The sequence below is a fragment of the Chaetodon trifascialis genome, chromosome 12 (genome assembly GCF_039877785.1).
Source record: "Chaetodon trifascialis isolate fChaTrf1 chromosome 12, fChaTrf1.hap1, whole genome shotgun sequence".
In the NCBI taxonomy this organism is placed as follows: domain Eukaryota; kingdom Metazoa; phylum Chordata; class Actinopteri; order Chaetodontiformes; family Chaetodontidae; genus Chaetodon; species Chaetodon trifascialis.
Window position 1 is genome coordinate 12,781,102 of NC_092067.1, and position 24,565 is coordinate 12,805,666.

The 24,565-nt window shown below is 41.0% G+C and overlaps 2 protein-coding genes across 2 annotated transcripts in view; both read left to right on the forward strand.

Annotated features, from left to right (window-relative positions):
* The window catches only part of gpm6bb (glycoprotein M6Bb), a 387,662-nt gene that overhangs the window by 263,452 nt on the left and 99,645 nt on the right, over positions 1 to 24,565 (forward strand). The window lies entirely within an intron of this gene.
* tbl1x (transducin beta like 1 X-linked) lies at positions 608 to 24,559 on the forward strand. The gene is made up of 15 exons (XM_070975925.1): positions 608 to 902; positions 16,028 to 16,133; positions 16,669 to 16,814; positions 17,066 to 17,285; positions 18,907 to 19,039; positions 19,216 to 19,357; positions 19,474 to 19,537; positions 19,675 to 19,772; positions 20,188 to 20,248; positions 20,403 to 20,524; positions 20,612 to 20,686; positions 20,786 to 20,913; positions 21,929 to 22,094; positions 22,182 to 22,283; positions 22,455 to 24,559. The coding sequence occupies exons 2-15, from the start codon at positions 16,076 to 16,078 to the stop codon at positions 22,479 to 22,481; spliced, it is 1,542 nt and encodes a 513-aa protein (XP_070832026.1). The 5' UTR covers positions 608 to 902; positions 16,028 to 16,075; the 3' UTR covers positions 22,482 to 24,559.

Consider the following 24,565-nt stretch of genomic DNA (forward strand, 5'->3'; position numbering starts at 1 on the left):
GGAGAATTAATCAACCGCTGTGTGACCAGGCAGGCGAAAAAGAGCAGAGCGTGGGGGAGGGGAAGTAGCTCAGAGGCCAGATAGGCAACATGCTCGACTGTAGCCTGTGAAACTCAGCCTACTGCCTATACTTAAAACAAAATATCACAGAAATAATACACTTTAACGCGGTTTTTCGACAGTGTGCTATCTTCACATAAGCTGTGCGACCACATGTGTATTTTCGGTCAAATGAATGCCACGCTCAGCTCCATTTTAGCTACATGTTTGAGATAGAATAAACATACAGTAGCTTTGTGGGCTCACAGCCGTTGAAACAGTCATGACGACAAGCTGCGTTTATCTCTTAATGTAAGATGTCCTCCCCCCGCACAGATAGCCAGTTTACACACTGACATTATGGCATAGAGCCTAGCAAATTAGGGCCGTGAGATTCACAAGATATAAAACTATTAGTGACCTAATTAATTAACCTAAACGCTCGGTCGTGTTTTCATTATTCAGGTTTAAGGTCAGTTAGCCTTCATCCCCCACTACCCCTCTCTCTCCAATTCTCTGTCTCCGTCTCTCTCCCGCTGCCGATCAGCGCCTGCTGCTGTCTCTTTATGTTACTGTTCTCAGTGAACGGAGAAACTCCACACAGCACCCTGCAGCCTCAGCCACACAAACTCGGGTTTTTTTTGTAACTTTAACGCCAGTTGTAAGTGTGTCTGGGCGAATACGCTTTGTTAGCTCACCGAATTAGCCGACAGTGAGTCATACGAGGCAGCGGTCGGAACTTGAAATATGACGATAGGCAAAATGGGAGGAAAGTCGTTGCTAGCTTGCTGAAGTTGGAGGTTCTCCTTGTGGAAGAGGAAGAGGTGGCGGCGGACACCACGAGTTCACTCTCACAATAAAAGGTAAGCTTGTAAAAAGTCGAGTGGCATGGCTTTAGCCCGCTCTGCATTCAGGTGCTTCTGTGTTTACGTGTGGGTTAAACGCGAAGAGGATAATGACTTTCAGAAATTGGTGATTATGGCGCTGGTTGTGAGGTTGCCGGCATAGCTTCGTCACCCCTTGACTCCACACGTGTGTTGAAATTCTTGCTTGTGTCTTTTAATTTTCTTTCTGTCGGTGTTTGTTAGCCAAAGAACACACTTTTCTTGATGCTGTGCCTTTTCCCACTCTCGCATCAAACCGTAGTAGCTGAGCTGGGGGCTAGTTCAGAAATATAATAAGTTTAAGAGGTTGAAGGTTGTCCCATTTCAGTGAATTATCAGGATATCTTGACTCCACCACGTTAAGTTGCACCAGTGCCGGTTCAGGCATTTTGTTCTAGCTGAAATATGAATGATACACATTTATAATGCCATGCAGACTTAGGAAGCGCATGTATGTGTGCGCGTGTGCGTGAGGGGCACACACACACGCTTACTCACTCACTCACACACACACACACACACACACACACACACACACACACACACACACACACACACACACACACACACACACACACACACATATTCAACTGTACTAGACATTGCCACCAGTTTCCAAGGGACAGTTCATGTTACTGTACAGCTACAGTGTTGTCCTGTTTCCTGTCTCAGTGTCAGTTCTAGCTGTTTTAAAGCACTACAGACACACAAAAGAAACCCTGCTAAATGTGAAGCTGGAGGATCTGTTGATTTCACATTTCCACAGAACATTTGAATCAATCAGTCTACTTTTACTGGAAAGATTAAGAAATGTTGCATGACCTATATTTTCATCTTATTTTCCAGTTAGCAGGACCTGGCTGTGCCCTGTAGTTGATGGAATAATGGGATAAAGCATGTACAGGCACAGTTAAGATGTCTCGCCTGAGCATCAAAGTGTTCATTATCGCTATTAAAGCAAGACATGAGAGGAATCGGGATGAAAATGACAGCAAACACACACTGATGTTTGAATGCTGTCTTAACCTGATTCTGCTTCAATGGCCCAAATAATTGATGCCAAAGTGATGCCCCCATTTTCTTGTTGACCTAGTGGCTGCTGTATGTTGTATGTTCACATTATCAGTCAGTGTTGTTTGGTATGATGAATCCTTTTGGTGAGAATATACTGACTGGACTTTATTTGATGTTTTGACTCTTGGTTTTTTTTTTTTTTTGAATAGTAAGCTATTGGTCGCCACTGGATGACACATGGTTCTCTTAACTAATATCATTGCTTAAGCGATACCACAAACGCTGTGTTCATTCGTATAACGAAAGACTATGTGTATATGGGCTGATGAATAATTAGTAATTGTTTCACATTTGGTGAGTCTTTCAAAAATGTAGTAAGTGGACTTTTGAGGCAAGGTTATTAACCATGTTTCCATCGACATATTTGTATGCATATTTTGGAGTATGGCAATAGAAAAGGTTGGTAGAAACAGCAAAATTCAAAAATGAATTTCCCCAATCTTGCTAAACAAACATTTTTATGTGAGCTTGAGGTGGTTTTTGCCTTTTTCAAAAAAGCGCCAATATGCTTAATGGGAGATGGAAACACCTTTTCCAAATAAGTTCTGACATAGCAAACATTTAACTCACATGACCAATCAGTTGTTTCCAGTCCAAGAGAAGAAGATGAAGCTCGTACTGCTGTTGAAAAATTCTCCAAGACCTCTCTCCATTTTCCCTGGTAGATTGCCAAGGTTTTGTTTCTTCCTCTACATCTTCAAGGTTTATTGGCGGTTAGCAAACGACTGATTTTGTTTCCAGTTTGCGACCTCTTCTTCTTCTACTCTGTTTATTACAGCCATGCAACGTAGCCTATACTGCCAGTTTCTGTTGAAACTATGCTATGTGTAGCCTAGTTTACGTGCTTCAACCCAGTTGATGGAAACGTTCCATAAATGTTTTTTCTTCTCTCTCTTTTTTTTTGCAGTATTTCAAAAGTTCGTGTCAAATTTCTTTGACAATGAGATGGAAACAGGCTATAGATAAATTATTGTTTTAAGATTATCATTGGTTTAAATCACAAAATGTTCTTGTTGACATTGTGATATTGATTTCAACCACACTGTCTTGCCTTGCCAGCATGTTGACCTGTTTTGTTAAGAGGCAAATATTTGCAGCCAACCCTAATTGCAGTGGTTACAGAAACAGGTTTAGTGCCACCTATTTAAAGAACAATAGGAGCTTTATAATGTCTTAATTGCACGTTTCAGACTACTTTACGTTTTCCACTTATTGATCCCTAAATATGTTAGTGTCATTGTCTTACTACCTCATTACTACCTCTCACTCATTGCTCTGGAAGCTGTCCTCATTTTGAGTATCTTTTAGTTTTCTCAGTGCTTCTTAGACTAGAATTATTTCTAGATTTTGTTCATGTGGTGTTTCATGAGGAGCACACAGTTACCTTTACTGAGTACTGGGCGCACATAAATGAATAATGTTGTTGGCTCACAGGTTATTGTCTGCCTGCCTCTTGCTCAGTGACAGGATTTGAGATGAGACTTATTGTCTTTGGTTTCGGTGCTGTATGCGGTCTAGGCGCAGAAAAAAAGTGGGTGGGCTACAATATGTGAAGAATCTGAATTCATTCATCTGATGATTTGTAGTCTATTCCATTTTCCTCTCAATAGATTTTTGATAAGTCATTCAAATGTAGCTTCTGAAGAGTCAGTGAACCGAGGCACAGAAGAGACAACTGCAAATCCAAGGTACATTGACTGTGTGTTCAAAACAGACATGTATCCTCTGCTCATAAGTAGGGCAAGGAAGTCCCTGAGAAAGCCCATGTCAGCCTTGTGGTGCCGTAAAGCTCTGTATCGGGCTGTCCAAATATTTCTGTAGCAGTATTTATTTATGATAGGCCAGGGGGGAGGTGAGCCATTCTCTCCCTCCAAGAGAGACATACAGTGTGCTTGGGCTACTAGCCAACTGGCAGACCAGTGGTTACTCTGAAACAACGCCCATACAAGTACTGGCTAGTTCAAGGCCGTAGTTATTTATTTGGATTTATTTTGGATTTGTTTATTGTTGCATGAGCTCGTGTCTGTTGTGCCTTAACTCTGTCCTTGTGTGTATTTAAATTATATGTGGGAGGAAACCGCATGTCTTTAAGGGTGTGTTAAATGTTCAACTGTTGCAGTGTCTAATAGTTAATCAGTTCTATTTCTATTGTGTCTGAACCTGTCATAGCTAATTACTCAGTGTCCCTCTTTAAACACTTGACATGAATTGTTAATGGCCTGTGTTCACTTTTTAGCACACGTGTCTGTATGAGGTTATGCTTAGTCAATAGACACAAAACAAATTTTGTCAGTCTGTACAAATAGGCAGACTAACTTTTAACATTGGCAGCTGCTAATGTAGAACAAGATTATAACCTATGTTGCCATCATTCTAGTGTAGTGTGTTCTGAAGTAGGCCTGTTCAAGTAGCACTATTACTACTGGTGAATAACTGTTAAGGAAGTTGTGCAAGCACTTGCATGCCAGAGCGAGAAACTTCTTTACCAAGGAGAATGTTTTTTTTTGTCACTGCCTCCTGATTCAGCAGTTGATAATGCACTCGTTCATCTTTTGTGCTGATGATTCAATCAGAAGACATACAAAGTCTAATATGGAAGTGCTCTGTCGTTCAGTTGCCTAACATTGTCTATGGAGAAAATGAATGGGACTTATACTTTCAGAATTGGGGGAGACCAAACCAGCTCCTCCTTCTGAGCAATCTGTAGGACAGATATGTTCCCATGGTGCTTTAATACTTCTATGGATATTTGAACATTTATTTTGAGGCACTGCTGTAGTATTTTTTTGCAATATTTCTATATTAGTAATGCACAGACCACAGTTGCGTCTGGATGGGGCAGATTAACATTCTGGCTGATAGTGGATGGGTTGTGGGCAGGTGAAATAATGCATCATTAACCAGGAAAATATTAATTACATTTTCTAAAATGCTGACATATTTTAAGTCCATCTCCCAAATAAGAGAGATGCTGTGCACAATTCTGCATGAGAAACAGCATTGTAACTTGATTATCATTATATACAACATATGTTACATATATGTCACGTATTATATGTAACATTGATTATTGAAATATCCCGACATGCTGACAGGATCACTCAGGATTTAATGTTAATTAATGTTCTGTGCTCTTCTACACATCCAAAAGGCCACACACGCAATCCAGGTTCATACAGTGGAATTGCTTGAAGTAAAGCAGCCGTCCTCCTGATAAATCATGAGATCTATTGCAGTTTTTGCATCTTCTTGCCTTTGAGCGTGGGCGTACAGCTATAAAACAAACAAGATAAAACTCACCAAAACCTTCTTGGTTCGTCTTTCCATTGAATCACCAACTCTAGTTTGAGTGACAGAGAGTGGACATCAGGAAACAGCGGGGGCAGAACAGCATGTAAAGCGAGAATATTTTCTATCTAATTCAGGAATTATTTTCAGCATACATTATGACCAGAGAGATTTAAATATGTCACACTTCAGCATATTTTGCAGGTAAAAAACTGGATAATGGACACTCTCTTATGCATGTTTGGGTTAATGAGCTTCTATCTACATGCAGTTTGTGACTCTTTTTATTATCATGGTTAAGTTATAGAACTACATAAAGCTTAAGGCTCTGAACCCGAGACAAAAGCTGACAAAGCGCTGTGCAACAGAAGCACAGAAACAGCACACTAGCTCCAACAAATTTAAGCTCTGAGATTTATAAGATTTGTAGAGTAGAAGGATCTGCTGACAATGTATTTTGTGGTTTACCTTTATTGATAGTCTACATTCAGCAAAAAAAAAAAAAAATCCATAAGCAAACAAAAAAACGAATATCTGTCCAATGAAAGAATGTTCAAATAGCTGAAAGTATGGGCCCAGCCCTATTGGATTTATGGGATTTTTTCATGAATATGATGAAGTATCATTTATAATGTGTCATTTGTTGTACAGAATGGTTAGCTTCTCTCACACATGCAGCAGGGCTTTCCACAAAAACATGGAGTAGCTAGCCAGTAGCAAAACGTAGCCAGCGAGGATGGATAAAAAGTTTGACTGTAAAAGCCCAAATTTGGTGACCTGGATGAGAGGATAATCAGAAATGTAAACCATGGATTAAATGGGTGATGTGCAAAAACATATATACTTCAATCATATATATTACTGCAGGAATTTCCATTACATCACATGTTATTTTTAAAGCATGATTTGGGGCATCGGCATTGGTATGCATAATTGGTCAATAGTAAAAAATGGAACAGGCCTGTTTGACAACATTGCCTGTTTTGGTGTGTGTTTGCAGCGCTTTTTAATGCTTACCGTGCAGTCTTCAAGTTTCTGCTACCGGTGTTTTCCAGTGCTTCCCAAAGTAGCCCTACTAATGAGGATGTCTCCTGTCTGTGCAATTGGTGCAATTCTTAATGTGTTTTGTCATCAATTATTTTGCTAATATTTGTCAAACACTGAAGGCGACTCTCCACTCTCTCCTCGGCAGGACACAGCCTCTCAGCACAGACACATACATTCATATAGAGCATGTGGAGAGGGGACTGATACAGAAAGACAGGATGTTTCTCTACCATCAAGCTTGCATTGTTTTCAAGCAGAGGCTAGTGGTCATAAGATGTACACGCATAGCAATATCGCAACCTGTTCATCAAAACTATTTTATTAGTCAAAAATTGTAATGAAAATAACCACCTGGACTTAAATATGTAGTTCTGTTTGGCTGGTAAGTTCGACTTCATTGCAGGCATCACTGCATATAACGAAACTGACATTGTAGTCCCACACTTGTATGGAAGTCAGCCATTTCTTTTTAAAAGCATAGACGACATTACAGAGAAGAGGTTTTTCAAGGACTTGTATTCTTATTGTACTCATTGTTTATGTGCGTATAGCTTTGACCACTCAGTCAGTGTCAAGGGTATGGTGTTTCAGGAAAACTGTGAATTGTGGCTTTGAGCGCACTGTTACGGAAACGAAACGACCATCTGTTGACTGCCAGTGAAAGTTTCGTGTTTGCTGCTGCATAGTTTTCTCTAATTTCCTTCTCCTTGTCGTTTGAAACTTGTCAACGTCTAACCGCAGTCTGGCCCTTCTAGTAGTGAACATGTGCGTGTACCAGAAGACAAGCTGCTTTCATGGTACATTCATCTAATCCAGATAGTATGAAGACAGGTTTACCCATCTACACACTTATATTTGCATGTAATTACGCAAGGAGTTGATGAAAAATTTCTTGAAATCATGTTCCTATACACCTACTCTATCTTTACCAGGGTGCTGTAAAATGTTGCATAGCAATATAGTTTTTAATCACAAAAGATTAATGGTGTATTTATTGCCTCCCATGAAGACTATATTTTTGGCCCAATAATAAGATAGCAGCAGGATGTCTTCAGTATAATTTGTCCACAAAGAAGGAAATATACTTCAGTGAAAATAAATGCAACACAAAATTCAGAGAACTGTGCATCTTTATCAGGTGTTACAAGAAGGAAACATTCAGAAAGATTTCCAAACTTATTCCATATATGAATAGCTTAGCAGGATGGGCACTGTGTGAGGACACACACACACACACACACACACACACACACACACACACACACACACACTACGAAGCCAAATCTTTGCTGTGTAGTGTTGGTGTCGTACTGTGTAAATACTAGGTGAAGAAGCAGTCAAGGGATGGCTTAGAATGAAGATCAGTTTCAGCTCACTTGTCTGCCTTGTTTGTTTGACCCTAATGTCAGATGGAAGGAAAGCTCAAGGAGAGTGGGGGGTATTTAGGGTGGCATGAGCAGCTGTTGACAGAGAAGCAAGATCCTCTGGTCACCATAGCAACACTTGTATTGCCCACACTGGTGTGTCTCTGTGTTTACAGCTTATTTGGTGCAATTCTCATCTTGCAGAAAAAAAGCATAGCCAGGCTTAGGCCTCTATGTAGACTGTTACAGTGTCAAGGATACTTAATTCTTAATTCTCTAACTATTGAATGAACCCAGAAATATAGATTTACAACACCAAATAAAATAGATGAAAGGGTAAAATTCTGCCTTTTTTTCCTCTCAGTATAAAGGTGCTCAGAAAAAAGCTTGTTCAAGCGATGTATTCCCATAAAAATGGAACAGTTTCAGTGCCTGTAGAGATGCTGGTAGAGACAATGGTTGCATCTACAATGTCAGCACAGCCAGAGGACAACCAAATGTTCTTTCCGATATTCAGTTCATTGCTTTTGATCAGATATGCACATCATTTGCTCTATGTTTCAGACATAAGACACAGAACTTGTGGCTCTTTATTGTATGCATCATGAAATACAAAGTATGCACTGGCCTAGATTTGAAGCCACCTCATTTTACAAATGTGTCATTGTTGCATGGTGAAGTATGTTATATAGAAAAGAATATCACAAGTTCTCCATTCGGTGTATTGATGTGTGAAGATGGAGCAATTAACTGTTTTGCACAAAATTGCATCTATATATGCAGTGATATGAATGCAAGGTCAGAGTATTGAATGAAGGGTTGCTGTTTATTGTCCAAGTATGAAGTCTCGTTTCATGTTGAATGTCTGTTCAGCTGCTTCTTCTGCTTTATTCTTTTGAAGAGCTTTTGGAAAGATGGCGATTTTATTCTGTATATGCGTGTGCTGCACTGAGCATCAAAAGAGCTTTCTGTGTCCCAGAATCTCCTCCACACAACATATTTACTTGCCACCCACCCCCACACATCCATATACGCATGCATACCCTACAGCGACTGGTTCCTTGTGTACATGCACACATGAAACCAGGTTATGAAGATTAATGTAGAAAATCAAAGTGTTGACATGCCTTGCTATAACCTAGTTACTGTAGAATCTGTCTCTACATGTAGCTGGTCAATAATCCCCCCCCCCACCCGTGATATATCTTTTAAGGCCATCATATTCAAGACTTGAAAATCTATGCAACAAATCCTCATATTTGCACGAAAAAATGGGTCTTCTCTCTGTCAAAATGGCCAAGGTGACCGTCCTAAAAATCTACAACTGAACTGTCGGTACTTGAGTTGCATTGTGGGTAAGTGCCAGGTTTAGACAAAGAAAGAGACACTGTTTTTGGTTCTGCTGCATTGATTTGGATGTTTTGTTTGTTCCAACTTTCCGAGAGTGAAATGCAAAATCTGTGGAGTATTTTTAAAGTTCATACAAATAAAACTACCTGGTTTACCGGTTGTTCAGACTAAAATATCAGTATGAGTTATGTCAGTATCAGAATAAAAGATTTGCATCTGTGTGCATGTTGCTACAGGTACAGGATGAAATGCTGTCCAGGAAGACTATTGGAAGAATGCATCTATGAGTTTTAGGCTTACAAGATGCTACTGCCCTGCACAGCGGTTAATAATTCTGTGGTGTGGGAGCTGCAATGTAAAGCGTCTCATTTGCGCAAATTTTTAATTTCATTTATAGTCTTGACTCTTGATTTAATTATTTGGAATAGAGGAATGCTCCACTGCAAGTAGTGATGTGTCGTTTTGTCCCTGTCTTGGTAGTTTTCTGTCAAAGATTATAAAGATTTTACTCTTTCTGCAGTCTGACAATGGTTCTTTTGTTTCCATTTTCATTGCATCACTATAATTGTTAGGGATGTTTTGTTCCTTTTATGTATGCAATGTATTGTCCACATCAATTGGAAAAACAGCCCAGGAGTTCTCTTCTTTGAACAATGTCAGACTGCTGATAGCCTTCGGTTTCTACAGAGAATACTAAATGATACCAACAGGCAAGTGGGAGTTGTCATTTTTATTTGATGCTAATGGGTTCAGCATGAGGGTGGATCTTAGGTCCTGACGCTCCTGATTAGAAGTCATTATGATGAATCTTTCCAGTGATCCTTGCTGTCTGTCACCATCCCCCATCCGTTCCCCTGGGAGACAATATAGTTGGTGGTGATGTCTGGGAATGTGCAATTCTCTATCTAAGATGAAAATAGACACCTAATACTCTAACCCCGATGACTTTTTCTTTCATGGCTAACTGCTGAGAGAACCAGTAGGTCGGGCCCACTGGTTCCACTGGTTGCCAGCCATATGAGTGCACGGAGAGCCAGCAGTCTGTGATCACCTCAGCAGGCAATTTCATGTACGACTTCTTCCCCCCTACTTAAACGAGTGTTAATCAGTGGGTAGAGGCTTTGGTTGGAATGAAAGCCTGCAGACTGTTGTCTCTCATGGCACACGGTTGGCCACCCCTGGTAAACATTAGAAGTGTTGACACCCATAGGAAGCGTGGGAGAAGTGTTTCCCCTGGAGACTGAAGGCTTCCATCCCCCACCGTTTGCCGACCTACATTGGCTGTCGCTAAGTGACTCATTGGGAGAGGCAAAGAATAATGCACAAATGGTTGTTGTGATTACCTGTGTGGAGATCATTATTTATCACCATGCTCCCATTCCACCATCCCCCTCTCTGATTCCCCTCCCCCACGCTCTGTCTCACTCCCCTCCCCCCTCAAGACTGCAGCCCAACCAGAAGCTTCAAAGGCGGGTTTTACTCAGCAGAGCAGTTCAAGAGAAAATGGCTGCTGTTTCCAGGTCTTGTTTGCACATCTGTCAGGGGTGACTGTTCAGGAGAAAATGGGGTCCCGGGTGTGCTGGTTTTCAACATCATTCTTTTCAAACCCTGCATGTGCAGGAGATGGCTGGTTGTGTAGTTCTCATCGCTTTATTATTTTTGCATTCAAATGTTTATGTTCAGAGAGCACTTAATTTGATTTCAGTGAGAGATAGATGCTTTTACATGACAAGCACTATTTAGAAGCCTGTTCAACATATTATATCCAGAGGCATGTCTGTTACAATTACAAATGGTGCTTGAATTGGCTATCAGTCCACCCAAAAAGAACTGCTCTTTGCTATTCCAATCGATTAATTCATTATTTTTAATCTATATATATATGCAGATTATCAGTGATACATCTCTGTCTATTTTAAGACAGGTTAGATCAGGTTAAATCTGTAAATGTCTCTGTGTACATTAGCTACAATGAAAAAGCCTTAGGGTTAGGCAAGTCACCAAAGTGGTTCACGGTGAATGATAAATCATGTTCTCAGCATGTTCTGTCCTCTTTCTACAAATTCATCTGCATTCATCCTTAGATATTGCTATCATGAAAATATTAATGTATCTTAATTAGACACCATTACCCCTCTTTTGACTATAAATGACATCCAAGCCAAATTTACAGCTGTGTGGTGAAAGCAGCTGCGGTCTCGTGTCAGTTTCTACACTGGCAGCATTCAGCCACAGTATAGCCACAGTACAGGCAGATGTGACAGTGCTTACAGGCCAACACACAATCCGTGTATCCTGGTAGTTACACAAGTAAGCCGGAAGAAAATGTGACTTGAAGCCCGAAAATGCGCTTGAGGCTGTAGTTGTGAGTGAAGTTTGTGTTGCTGCATAGACAGACTTGATTAGAGTTTAAATGTGTTTGTCAGATGTGAAAACAGAAAAACACATCTGAAACATGGTTGTTACAGTATGAATGCCCTCTTGACTATGAATGATGAATGTCTGAAAAGGTTGTGATGTAGTTAACTTTGTAAAGTAATTGCAGTAATAACGCAAGTTTACCCTAATGAGCCTGGTGTACACAGGGGCTCTCATCATTGACCTGTTAGGGTTTCCATTTGTCTATCCTATCTGTAGTTTCTTTTCTGCAGTCATTGGTATGCTTTTGGAAATGTTAACACCATTAAAATGTTTGTAAGGTGTTTTTGTGAATTGCCAGTGCATGCACAGTACACATAATATTGGGTATGACATGCTTTCAAACACTCGTTACTCAACTGGAATTCAGAGACCAAAAATGAAAACATTTAAAGCTAGAGAAGTGTAAGAGGATTTATAGCTAAACAACACATTTAAATGCTCCAACAACTGTTAATTGTTCCCTTGTTGTTTTTGTTCTTGTTTTCATCTTTGTTTCTGGGTTTGTTGCAACAGTGTTTTGTCACACCAAGAAAAAGTGCTCTTTTCTAAGTGTTGTTATCAATGTGTGATTGACAACTCATTAGTCTGATCCGCTAGTTGAGAGACAACTAACAACACTGCAACCACTATCAAAGCAGAGACCTGTTCGTTTGGTAGGATCATTCAATATAAAGCTCGAGAGGAGGAAAAATGGGGAAAAGAGAAGGAATAAAACAGATTTATCTGTGTGCAGGGCCAAGTTCAGACAGAATTTGGTAGAAAACAAACTGGGCTAGTAAACAAAATGTACTGCAGAGTGTGACATGGCGACTCCATAGTTGGAAATTTGTGGGTGAGTTCTTTCAAATGAATCATGAATTGACACGTTTTGCTGTTACAGCTTTAGCACTGGGAGGTCTAGTAACGTCAAACAGCTTGTCGGCTGAGTTATATTAAAACATCCCTCTTTGCCTCAAATACGCACAGAGGGAGAATAATACCTTGTTTGGCCACTAATGGGAATGGATTTGGTGCATATGTAACCTATAATCTAGTCTCACTCCTCAGATGTGCTGATACTCTGTCAACGTTGAGCACTGAAACACTTTTAATTTTGTTTCCTGTTGGGTTGAAGGGGCAATGTGGCTCTGTAGTATTTCCAGGTTGAGGTTTTCTCCGTCACATGTATAGATCCACCCAGTAGCCAGTTTCTTTAGGTTCATGGTGGTATGCCTAGCTAAACCTAATATGACTTAGAATTAGGCTGTTTCTTTATTGATCCCAATTTGGGATATTATTCTGTTGTAGTAGCAATTTAAACATACAGACAAACACAAAATATATACAACAATTGTTTAAAAATGTAACACAATATAACAAGAATAACAACAGTTTGTTAAAATATAGCATATTCAAACAATTCTGCAACAAATCTTTGTAAGTTTTAAATCCGTGTTTTTGTTGAAATGGTTTGTTTTAAAGATGTATTAATTCAAGTGTACGATCATTCTATAGGATTCAGTTTGTGGTGCTGTTGAATTGTATTGCATCACACTGAAAGGTGTCTCATTTTGTCCACACAGTGACTGTGGGTACACTATTAGAAACATCGTTTCCTGTACCTTTTTAAGATATAATTTCACATCATTACAAATACATAATTAAGGATTTGTGGTTTTATATATATGAGTTTCAATGTTGTGTCTACCGTATGTGTGTCTGCCTTCTACATGGTAGATTTGTGCTGTGTAAACAGTGTTTTTGTAGTAGCTCATAAGCAAATGTTTTTGTTTGTTAGCTTTTTTTTCCCCGTGTGATGTCTTTCTTTTTTCCGAGGCATCTTATCTTCAGATTCTTACTCCACTTATCACTTCAGTGGATAAACCCTTGAGCCAGGTTAGCATTTTGTCTGGTTTTCCGGAAGCCTCATTGTTTGGTCAAAGGAGGCTTGGATGCCTAGGGAGTTGTGTAATGGATGGTGGTATCATGGGCCCATCTGATAGAGGGATTATTGCATCTGTCTTGCACCGATGGGACACTAGCCCCTCCAGGCTGCCTGTTAATTACGTTTCCAGTTGTTTGGTATGTAGCTGTAGCAGCCTTGGGAGCAGTTGCGGCCTTGCTTTGATGTGGCTACCCCATCCTTGTCTTGTATGTAAACTGAAGAGAAACATGGCGGCAGTGGTCAAATCAGGCCACGGTGGCTGAGGTAGCTTAGTGTTGTTGTGTTTGCTTGCAGAACAGAGTGTCAGGCATTTGTTCGGTGATGTAAATGACAATGAAAATCTAGCAGACAGTAAGATGAATCAAGGATTTGTTTATGATCTGTTCTGTTTTTGCAGTTATTTCAGAATTCTTTTTTTTTTTTACTCCAGGTATAATTTAAAGGTTACCCGTGGAGGTCTTAACCTCTTGCAGCACTATTAAGCTGTTAATTTATGAGTGGGTCGCCGCTTTTTGACTCATGCACACACACACATGAGGATACATATGTACACTCATAAGCCCATGGGTAACAGCCCTGGCAATGGTTTCACACTATTTCACTGACGTAAAACTGGCTATACTGCAGCAAGAAACAGAAATGTGCCAGCCAAGGCAGGGGAGAAAACTGCAAGCTAGAAAACATGATTGGTCACACATTAGTGGAAGCTAATGTGTGTTATCTTTGCCCATTCTGCCTATATGCGACAATGGTAATGAGGTTAATGATAACGCTGCATGTGTTTGCACCAAACCACAAGGACTTTGGTATGCCCTCTAGGGGTGGGCAAAATGGCAATATATCGCGATACTTTGTCTTCCGATTCAATATCGATATTCAAAATTTGAATATCGATATTGAATCGGAAGACAAAGTATCGCGATATATTGCCATATCGATATTTTTGCCCACCCCTAATGTCCTCCAAACCGAAGAGTTCCAGTAAGTTGCATTTACAAAATTTGAATGTCTCCCCTGAGTGTTAATATCAGAGGTGATGTTCATCTCTTGACTCGGCAGCAGGGAATCATAGGTTATTTTTTGCGACCATTATACATTAACAGTGAAATATTGCTGATAAGCAAGAAAGTGTTTTTGATTGGAGTTCATTCTACTTAAATAATTATCCAGAACAAAGCTGGACCTTGCACCTCATAGCTAGCTTGATAGAGTAGGGAATTTGTATGCATAAAGAACTTTTATTTGTTTACAACAAAACTCCACAGGGCACCTTTTAATAGCACCTTTTTGTGTTAGGAAGTATAAGAGAAACGTCATTTTTTGGCTGCAGCAGTTGCAGAGTTTGTTATAATTCCAGCCCTTAGCATGTCTGCTGTGGCACAATAAAGGCAGACTCCATCTGAAAGAATATACCAAGGTGAAAGAGTGAATAATTCATGTTGAGTAACATGTTCAACCCCTCTGGCTGTATGCCTACTGGTAATTGGGACAACACCATCCTCTGTCTATTTTGCTCGATCTCTCTTGTTGCTATGCTACCAAAGGGGAACTTGAGTGGGCCTGGACAGTGTTTGGAATGAAAGTTGGACAGCCAGGCATGCAGTCTTCATACCTGACACCACCCCCCCCTTTATTTCACTTTGTGTTCTCTGCAAAATATCAGTCCCTTCATCTCCTAGTGGGAGAGCAGGAATGGGTCTAGTGATATAGTTTATAGTTTGTCAAGACTTGTTCTCGGATTGCAGTTTGTTTCTTTCCTTAAGCGTCTTTTCCTAACCATAACCTGCTTATAGACCATTCTGACTTTTTATATGTACTGTACATCTGTATGTTTACATTGTGTGGGTGGCTATATAAGCAATGTTGTTGGAGCTCCATTTACCCCGCTTTTGTTCAGCTTATGCATTAGCCAGTGGTAAATTATGAACCCCACAGTATTCTTGCAGTATTCATCAGCCTGAGGACAAAAACATGATGGAATTAAAAATGTAATTGCCTTTTTGTTTCTTCTGCTCCCCTCAGTTTTCAGACCATCTCAATTGAAATGTTAGCATGAGCTCTGTTAAACACCACTGTTTGTTGAAAATAACTCAGAAGCCAAGGTCAGTTTGGCTGCTATGAATAATATGCCTCCTTCTCTCTTCTGTAATTCACTAAATGGGCAGTAGACAGGCATTTAATATCCTTACTGCTTTATCAGGGTTCTTTCCATCTAGATGGCTGGCCAGGTCACTAATGGGAAGCACCATTGAGTCCTCAGTGAAAGCCAAATGGATATAGACACTCCCATTAGGCAGAGAAGAGAGTCTAGAAATACTTGCATTTAGTACCTATACATGGATTCACAGGTTAAGTGACCCAGCCATTGACATTGTCAAAGGAGGGAATCATGCAATGGGCAAGACAAGAGAGAGCAGTTACTAACAGAGGCTGAGTGTTAGGGCTGTCCTGTGTGTGTGTGCCTGTGAAAATATGTCTTTACATAACTGCATCATTAAACAAGGATTGGAGCAGCAGTATTTATTGCAATGTGATAGAGATATCTTTATGATGATGCATAGAAAGGCTTAAGAATGTCACATTAGACCACAGACTGAAATGTTCATCTCAACCTCCATTTTTGATTCTGTTTTCAGGAGTGAACCCAGCCTTCCAACATACCTCCTCCCTTTCATTGGGCTAAGATGAGTATTACCAGTGACGAAGTGAACTTCTTGGTCTACAGATACCTCCAAGAATCAGGTTAGGCCTACTAGTTTTTGCTCAACACACTATGTTATGCTGGAAAGAGATGTATTTACTTGCCGGTATTTATTTCAGTGTTGCAGGGTTTTGTTAACTGTGCGCATCTTTTTTTGACCATTGTCTGCGCTTATCACACATAAGCAATTTTCTGAAGACATTTTTTTATGTTATGAATGGTTACTTAATGTGGGTGCACTTTAGATATCAACATGCTATTCACTCTGCGAAAGGATTTGGATCAGTGATTGAAATCCTAGCTGCGTTTTTTTTATTACTGTTCACTGAGATTGCTTCTGAAGCCATCTGACAGAATGCAAGCTACTCGCAGCCCTGAGAGGTCAACACTGACATTGGTGTGCCGTATTATACTCTCAAATGCCATACTTGTTATGCCATTTGGTTTTTGTATTCGATTACTGTTAGCTTTGTTTGGATCAGACAAGACTTTTCTTTGAATATTCGTGTTGTGTTTGTGCACATCTTGTGCTTGGCACTCTCCCCTTAATGAATGTGAATGGTGTTTTGTTTTCAGGTTTCTCCCACTCAGCATTCACCTTTGGCATTGAGAGCCACATCAGCCAGTCCAACATCAATGGAACATTAGTGCCCCCTGCAGCCCTCATCTCCATCCTGCAGAAAGGGCTTCAGTATGTGGAGGCAGAAATCAGCATCAATGAGGTGACTGACTTCCACAGAGGTTTTCTATTGCTTCATGACACAAAGACAATCCTTGATGGCTATGACAACACACCAGGTTAGCTGTAAATGCTTATGCTGGGAGAAACACCTCAGAATGGTCATATAGTAGAAGAATGCCAATTAAGAAGCACTCGTCACTTCTTTAATTGATCATTAGCAGAAAATATTACGTCACTCATTAAAAACCACACAGCCTTATGATGTGTTATTAACTGCTGTCGTCTTGACAGGATGGTACAGTCTTCGATGGTCGGCCGATCGAGTCGCTGTCGCTCATTGACGCAGTCATGCCAGATGTGGTGCAGACGCGGCAGCAAGCCTTCCGTGACAAGTTGGCCCAGCAACAGGCGGCCTGTACCATGGCAGCTTCGACCTCTGGAAACCAGTCCAACGCATCAAAGAATGGAGAGGCCACTGTCAACGGGGAGGAGAACGGCACTCACAACATGAGTAAGCTGATTCCGAAATATGTGTGAACCAATTATCTCCCAGTCGGAACTGACATAGTCCCTGTAAAATAGTTATGTGATCAAGAGGGGTTAAAAGAAAGGGACAAGCAGACAAGTCTGTCTTCCATGTAAGTTTCTCGACTTGCAGCTCATAAGAAATCTTTATTTTTATTGAATATTAAAAAACTGTAATGAAGCTTCCTGCCAAAAACGGTTAAGAATGAGCATCGAAATTAATACGCTTTCAAGTTCAAATTAAAATGGCTGATTTCTTATTTGTCATCACCATATTTAGTTTCTTTATATCAAACCCACATTATTATGGCCATGGAAGAATTATAAAGTTGACTGTTAGTAATGCACAGTTTTGACTCGTAATGGAGCATGCACCAACTCCATTAATGTTACGGAAGACTGTTCTGCACTATTGCACAAATCTGTATGTGGAACAGGAACGACAATTCAAAGACATGGCAGGCTGGAGTTTGTCTTCCTGTGCAGCATTTTGACTCTGCGCTCTCATAAAGCAGCAGCCTAGTACTAATACCAAATCATCAGCTTTTCTACTACAGCTGACCTGCCAGAATTGTGGCATAGAGAAACAACTGCCTCGTGGTTTTCACAGAATGTGATATCGTTAGCAGCTTTGCAGCTTCCTCTGTGAGTGAAACCGGAGAGGTGTAGATCAGGTGGAGCTCTAGATGAGGGGAAGAGGAGTACATGTTTGTGTCAGTACACCACCTACAAATTTAATTTAGAGGTGTGGATGGCATCAGGAAGAGTCGGATGTGAGAAAAGGTTTCACTGTCTTAGGATACAGGGAAGCTTTCAAATACTCTTAAGGATAGATCTTTTACTGCCGCTGGGTTCTTATTTACTCTGATAATTGTGTGTACTCCAAGTGGGTCAGTATTTTCAGACTGAGATGAATAAAAATAGCACTGGCATATATCAGCAGAAACACATAATTGATTTTCTTTGATATCTTCCTGTTACTTAAAGGTAACCCTTCACTTCCTTAAAGGGATAGTTTGGGTTTATTGAAGTGGGGGTGTGTGAGGTACTTATCCATAATCAGTGACTGACACTAGATGGTGGTCAGCATGCCACCAACAAGCAGACAGGAGTACTGTAATACTGTGGATTGTGAGGGCAGGAAAATGTATTTTGGCCACTTAGAAAATGCCCACCTAAAAACATCAATATCAGTATTAGTGTAGGCTATCTTAAGAATATTCTCTCTGCTTTACCTCACTGCCAGGCAGCCCTTTCAGACAGGGAACTGAAGCTGTTCTGTTCACCTGTGCTCTCCTCAAAGCTACCAGACTCCTTTGACAAAAACAGTCATTTTACCCTGCAGAACTAATGTGTGAAAACACCGAAGTCACACAATAACACAAGCAAACTAACCAGTCAAGGCAGATGTAGACCAGCAACCCCCATGTTCTGCGAGGTAAAATGACTGTTTGTTTTTTTTTTTTTTTTAACATTTTGCTGCTGCCCCCATCAACAGCAGTGCTTTGCTTCGGTTATGTGCCAGTATGTGTGTTTGCATGCATGTGTTGGTGCATGTATAAATATGCGTGTCTCCATCTGCGTTTGCACCTTCCCACTCTCCTCAGATAACCACAGTGAGCCAATGGAGATGGATGTAGACGTGGAGATACCAGCTAGTAAAGCCACAGTGCTCCGAGGCCACGAGTCTGAAGTGTTCATCTGTGCCTGGAACCCTGTCAGTGATCTGCTGGCCTCAGGGTGAGTCTCCGTCTGTGCTCAAACAGATCTTAATTCATTCTGGATGAGTCATACTATATTATATGCACGCTTTGGCTTTTATTTTGGAAGATATATGGCTTCATAAGATCCATCGCTGACAGCTTGTATTGCAACAATCCTTTGACCCCCTCCTGCTGCGCTGGTATTTTGTTCAGCTCGGGAGATTCCACCGCGAGGATCTGGAACCTGAACGAGAATAATAACTCCAGCTCCACCCAGCTGGTGCTGCGCCACTGTATCAGAGAAGGTGGCCAGGATGTCCCCAGCAACAAGGACGTCACCTCACTGGACTGGAATGTAGGTTCCTGATGATCCGTCCTCATCTGTCCTCTCCTACTTCTACCATATGGTAAACAGACTGTGCATCTGATGACGGTTAAGTGACGGATCTGTATTTTTTCTCCATGCAACAGAGCGATGGCACTCTCCTGGCAACCGGCTCGTATGATGGATTTGCCAGGATATGGACAAAGGATGGTATGTCCTCCATCACTGCAGCATGGTGTAGCTTCCTTGGCCATTAGGTTTATGCCATTGTTATTGAATAATGCATCTGTGACAATTTTTTTGAAGGATGTTTTCTAACAGAAATGGATATGGCTCTTATCCATTAGGGAATCTGGCAAGCACCTTGGGGCAGCACAAAGGGCCCATATTTGCACTCAAGTGGAACAAGAAGGGGAACTCTATTCTCAGTGCTGGTGTAGATAAGGTATGCCATGGATTTAATGTGCCTTAATAACCTTCTCGTGTTTTTTTTTCTCGTAGCACTTGAAATGAACTTTTTTTGATCACTGGCTGAAGCGTACATCTGTAACATATCATTTTCCTGGTATCCATAAACTACAATGCATATGGCACTGCTATCAGTAGATCTTCTGTTCTGTATTAACTGCAGATACAGAGAGAGAGGGAGAGAGAACCTTGAAATTAATTGTCATATTTTTTCACATTATTCACCAATTGAATATAACTTGGTTGGTCTTTCCTTCAAGCCCTGGCAGTCCTTCATGTTTTAAAAAACCTTGTCTTCATATTTTTTATGATTTTTCTGCTGCATCTTCTTTAGAATGATGCATTCAGAGATGCTGCATTCATAGTCTGAAATGCTTGATTTCATTTTCCAGACGACAATCATTTGGGATGCACACACAGGAGAAGCCAAGCAGCAGTTCCCTTTCCACTCAGGTAACACAAGTCCACTCTGTATCCACAACAATAAAAGCTTATCGCTGTAGATAATGAATAGGATGCAGACTGTTTTCTGCTCAGCCGTGGATGTACTGTGGGCTCATAAGCATCCCCAGCTTTAATGCATCCTGTGCATTCACACACTCCACAGCTCCAGCACTGGATGTTGACTGGCAGAACAACACCACCTTTGCCTCCTGCAGCACAGACATGTGCATCCACGTGTGTCGCCTTGGCAGCGACCGGCCCCTCAAGACCTTCCAGGGCCACACGGTAAACACCTTTTTCGGTGTCGCTCCTCTGACCTTACATCATGCGTGCTCCCTTGACAGTCACACTAACGAGTTTGCTGTTTTGCAGAATGAAGTTAATGCCATTAAGTGGGATCCATCGGGCATGCTGCTCGCCTCCTGCTCAGATGACATGACCTTAAAGGTAGGGCTGGTCCTCAGTCTTAGAGGTTAGGGATAACAGACCTGAGCGGCAGATTTGTATTCAGTGATATTTTTCCGTTGCTGTTCCCTTCTCACATAGATTTGGAGTATGAAGCAGGAGTCGTGTGTCCACGACCTCCAAGCTCATAATAAAGAGATCTACACTATCAAGTGGAGCCCCACAGGCCCCGGCACTAACAACCCCAACTCCAACATCATGCTCGCCAGGTGGGAAATCTCTCACACATAATTCACATTTAGTAGCCTACAGGGTAACCATCCATGTTGCTCAATTTTAAGATAAGTTTGAGTGCTCTGAACATACTGTGTATGTCTGTGTGTGTCTATTGGAATGGGACACTTATTATACCCTGGCACTCAGGAGAAGCCATGTTTCAGACTAAATCCCAGTGCTAGTTATTGTCGGTGGCCCACAACCCTAAACCCTGACCCAGATGTGCACGCGTGTGTAAATGTGCTCGTTCAAATACCACAGGAATTTACAGTCCTTCCCGACAGCCCAGCATACCTGCTTATGATTCACATTAGAAATAAAACGGCCATCACTGCCAGCGTTTGGAAGGAACTTCATAATGTTAAGTAAATGCCACTGTTGAACCGTACGCGTGAAATACATTTTTTATTGACTTCAGTTTTGCTCCCTACATAACATCCTTCTGAGTTCACTTACATCTGTTGCCAAGGGCACCCATAGGAGATAAGACCTGCCTATTTATACCTTGGTGAAGATGATGTGTTAATTAAAATCATCCTCCTTTGGATCACTGTTCCTTTTCAACAGTGTTTCAGTCACAGATGCATGCCGTTAATCACTTTAAAAAAAAAAGTCACACATTTTTTTATTGCATACTATCAGAGTGTGACCTTTTTTGTGTAGTTTTTCTCCTGAAAGAAGCAGTGATTAATGATGTTTTATTTTGTTGTGTGACATATTAGCACGGTGAAGTTGCTGAGGACAGGATGTTCTGATGCCAAAAAAGAACACTTGATGACAGTCTGTAGCTTCTAACCATGTGTTAACGCTGTTTATGAGCTTATTCACTGCATCATAAATCCTTGGAAATAATGAACTAAGATGCTGAAACGCATCTTGCAGGCACTATACAAAGTTGTTGAATTTTTCTTTTATGTTACAAATACATAAAAAATATCCATTTAGCTCGGTCCTTGGTGCTGCTCTCATGTCTGATCTGTGCCCTCCTTGTCTGTTTCACACCCGTAGCGCCTCTTTCGACTCGACAGTGCGACTGTGGGATGTCGAGCGAGGGGTTTGTATTCACACGCTGACCAAGCACCAGGAACCTGTGTACAGTGTGGCCTACAGCCCCGACGGCAAGCACCTGGCGAGCGGCTCCTTTGATAAATGTGTCCACATTTGGAACACCACGGTGAGAAGAATCACAATGCAGAAGACTCATTGTGATTGCGAAGTCTTGATGGAGTCGCTCATTTATTTGTTTGCACTGTTGTTTCAGACTGGAGCCTTGGTGCACAGCTACAGGGGCACTGGTGGTATTTTCGAGGTGTGCTGGAACAGCACTGGGGACAAAGTTGGTGCCAGCGCGTCAGACGGCTCGGTAAGCCTGGCCATTTGATTGATGAAGAAATCTTTTACAACAATTTGCAGATGCTTTTATTTACATGTTTGGTTTGTTGCAAATGAAAATAGCAGAGAAAATGTTTTAGTTGTACTATAGGAACAGTAAATAAAGTGTATTATTAATTCTACCTAATTCTTTACCCTTTAGGTATGTGTTCTTGATCTCCGAAAATAGCGGACTGGAGACTTGGACGATGAATCCTGGAATGTGCAGCAAATTGCCTTCTTCTGACATCAGCAAACAAACCGTCGTTGTTCGAGAGGAGCTGTAAGGTGGAGTGAAACAAAGCGTCTCACAGGAGGAAAACCAGTTTACTGCAGCAGCTGCTGAGGAGCCAACACCATCTGACTTCAGTGCACCTTACAGTTTGTTGATGTGTGTTTTACGATACGCCTGTTTGAAACACAATGGAATCTGGTTGAGAGATCCCCAAGACTGGACTGAATCCAACTCCCTGGGTGCATCCATGTTTTAAAAGGTTTCTAATGAGGAAGTGCTGTGATCCCTCCGGGCCACTGGTCCAGCTGTTATCGGGTTGAAAGGGTGGAAACACAAAGATGAGTTTTATATAAAGAGAAAAGTGTTAATGAGACACACGTGTTTTGGATGTGAAAGGCAACAAATAATGAGAGAAAGGTTGTGGTTTAAGAATTCCTCTGAGCAAACGTTACTTCATGTCCAAATGAACTAACCAAGGGACGTGATAGGAGTAACATCGATCCTGAAGCACTGGTATTGTCCGTGGACAGGGTGCTGAACTTTCTTCTCAGTGGAGAATAGTCTGTTTCAAGAGTACTTCTTGCTTCTTTTTTTTGTCTATTTTCCACAGATGGACTTTTGAAAGTCAAAATTGAATGTGCCGCTACAAGGTTAGTTCTTAGCTCACGTTTAACATCAGGTCAACGAAAGGAAAATCTGCCAAGAAACAGTCCTAACCTCCTAAAATGACCTGCTCAATTCACTCGAGATTAGAAAAATGTCATTTTGTGGACAAGATGTGAAAAAGTGTGGTTTACAAAGAGAATTGTCTCCCTTTTTGGATGTAAATTTCAGAATGTAAAGATATGTAAATTAGATTAATACACAGACTTATATACTGTGTATATATGTTTATATACAGTACACTTTATTGCCATCCTTTAGGGCTCATTAATGGCTAGAGCTGTCACATCTTCGCTGACAATACATGACGAGACCTCATTTGAAATGAAGTGCATGTCTCATCAGCCTCTTTTAATACAGTCTTTTTCAACTGGGCCAATCACATCCGACGCATCAAATGATTTTTGTTTTTCGCATATGACATTGACACATATGTGCAAAGCAGCTTTACTTTCCACTGTCGTTCCCTGAAAGCCATGTGAGCACCTCATTCACCGGCATTCAGGGAATTCTCTGGTCAACAGTACGAGAGGGAACAGTCATCACAGTCCTTTTAGTTTCTGCTTTAACTTTGTGTTGTTTGTGGAACGGGGTATCACAGGATCAATGTTAGGAGTGTCATGCAGGAAAAGGAGAAAGACGCAGCTTAATCAGCATTACCATGGTTACTCTTTGGCACTTTCCTCTGAACGATCTACTGAAAATTCAGAGCACATTTTGGCCAGAAAGTCGAGGTCAAGCAAAAGTCCTGCTGTTGCTTAAAAAAAAACAACAACAACCAAACAAACAAAAGAGCTATGATTGGTCCTGTTAATTTCCACCCAGCGCTGCCGCCTGATCAGATTCAGTCAGATTTGAAAGCCTCAGCAGTGTGTCGTAAGTCTGCCTCCACCTGCTTACAGGGATCTCATGTAAAAAGACAGTAGCTTCAAATCTAACTCGCCACCACTTTGATTTGCCTTTTTTTTCTGGTTCCTTTCCAACTTCTGCTCGAGCAATGTGAAGTGCACTTTTTCTAATGGGTGGTTCAGCAAATGTTCAGGTTTTGCTGAAAGTGAAGGGCCAATGTTTTTAGTTTTCTCTTTTCCCCCTCTTTTTTTTTTAATGTCACAATTGGATGTTAATGGGTGGTTCATTGTTTTTCTGACTTTTTCATTTCAGAGCCATTATTGTCTGTGTCAGACTGAGTTTGGGCTGTGGGTTGGTGGCCATTCTTGGCATGCTAAGGAGCCCAGTATGGAATAAGCGCTGTGACAGCTAATATCTCTCTTGCATCCTGGTCCAGGGTGCGGTCACCTGTTTCCAAGACAAAACGTTGAAGTCATTCAGTGTCTCAAATAAATCACTCTATTTTGATATCAGAAACCATGAAGACT

Bases quoted from the DNA above. Each gene is read 5' to 3' on its own strand.
- tbl1x (XM_070975925.1), top strand. From the start codon at position 16,076: ATGAGTATTACCAGTGACGAAGTGAACTTCTTGGTCTACAGATACCTC. The intron at 16,815-17,065 runs GTGACTGACTTC...TCGTCTTGACAG, and splicing joins CAGAAATCAGCATCAATGAG to GATGGTACAGTCTTCGATGG. The intron at 19,773-20,187 runs GTATGCCATGGA...TTCATTTTCCAG, and splicing joins TCAGTGCTGGTGTAGATAAG to ACGACAATCATTTGGGATGC.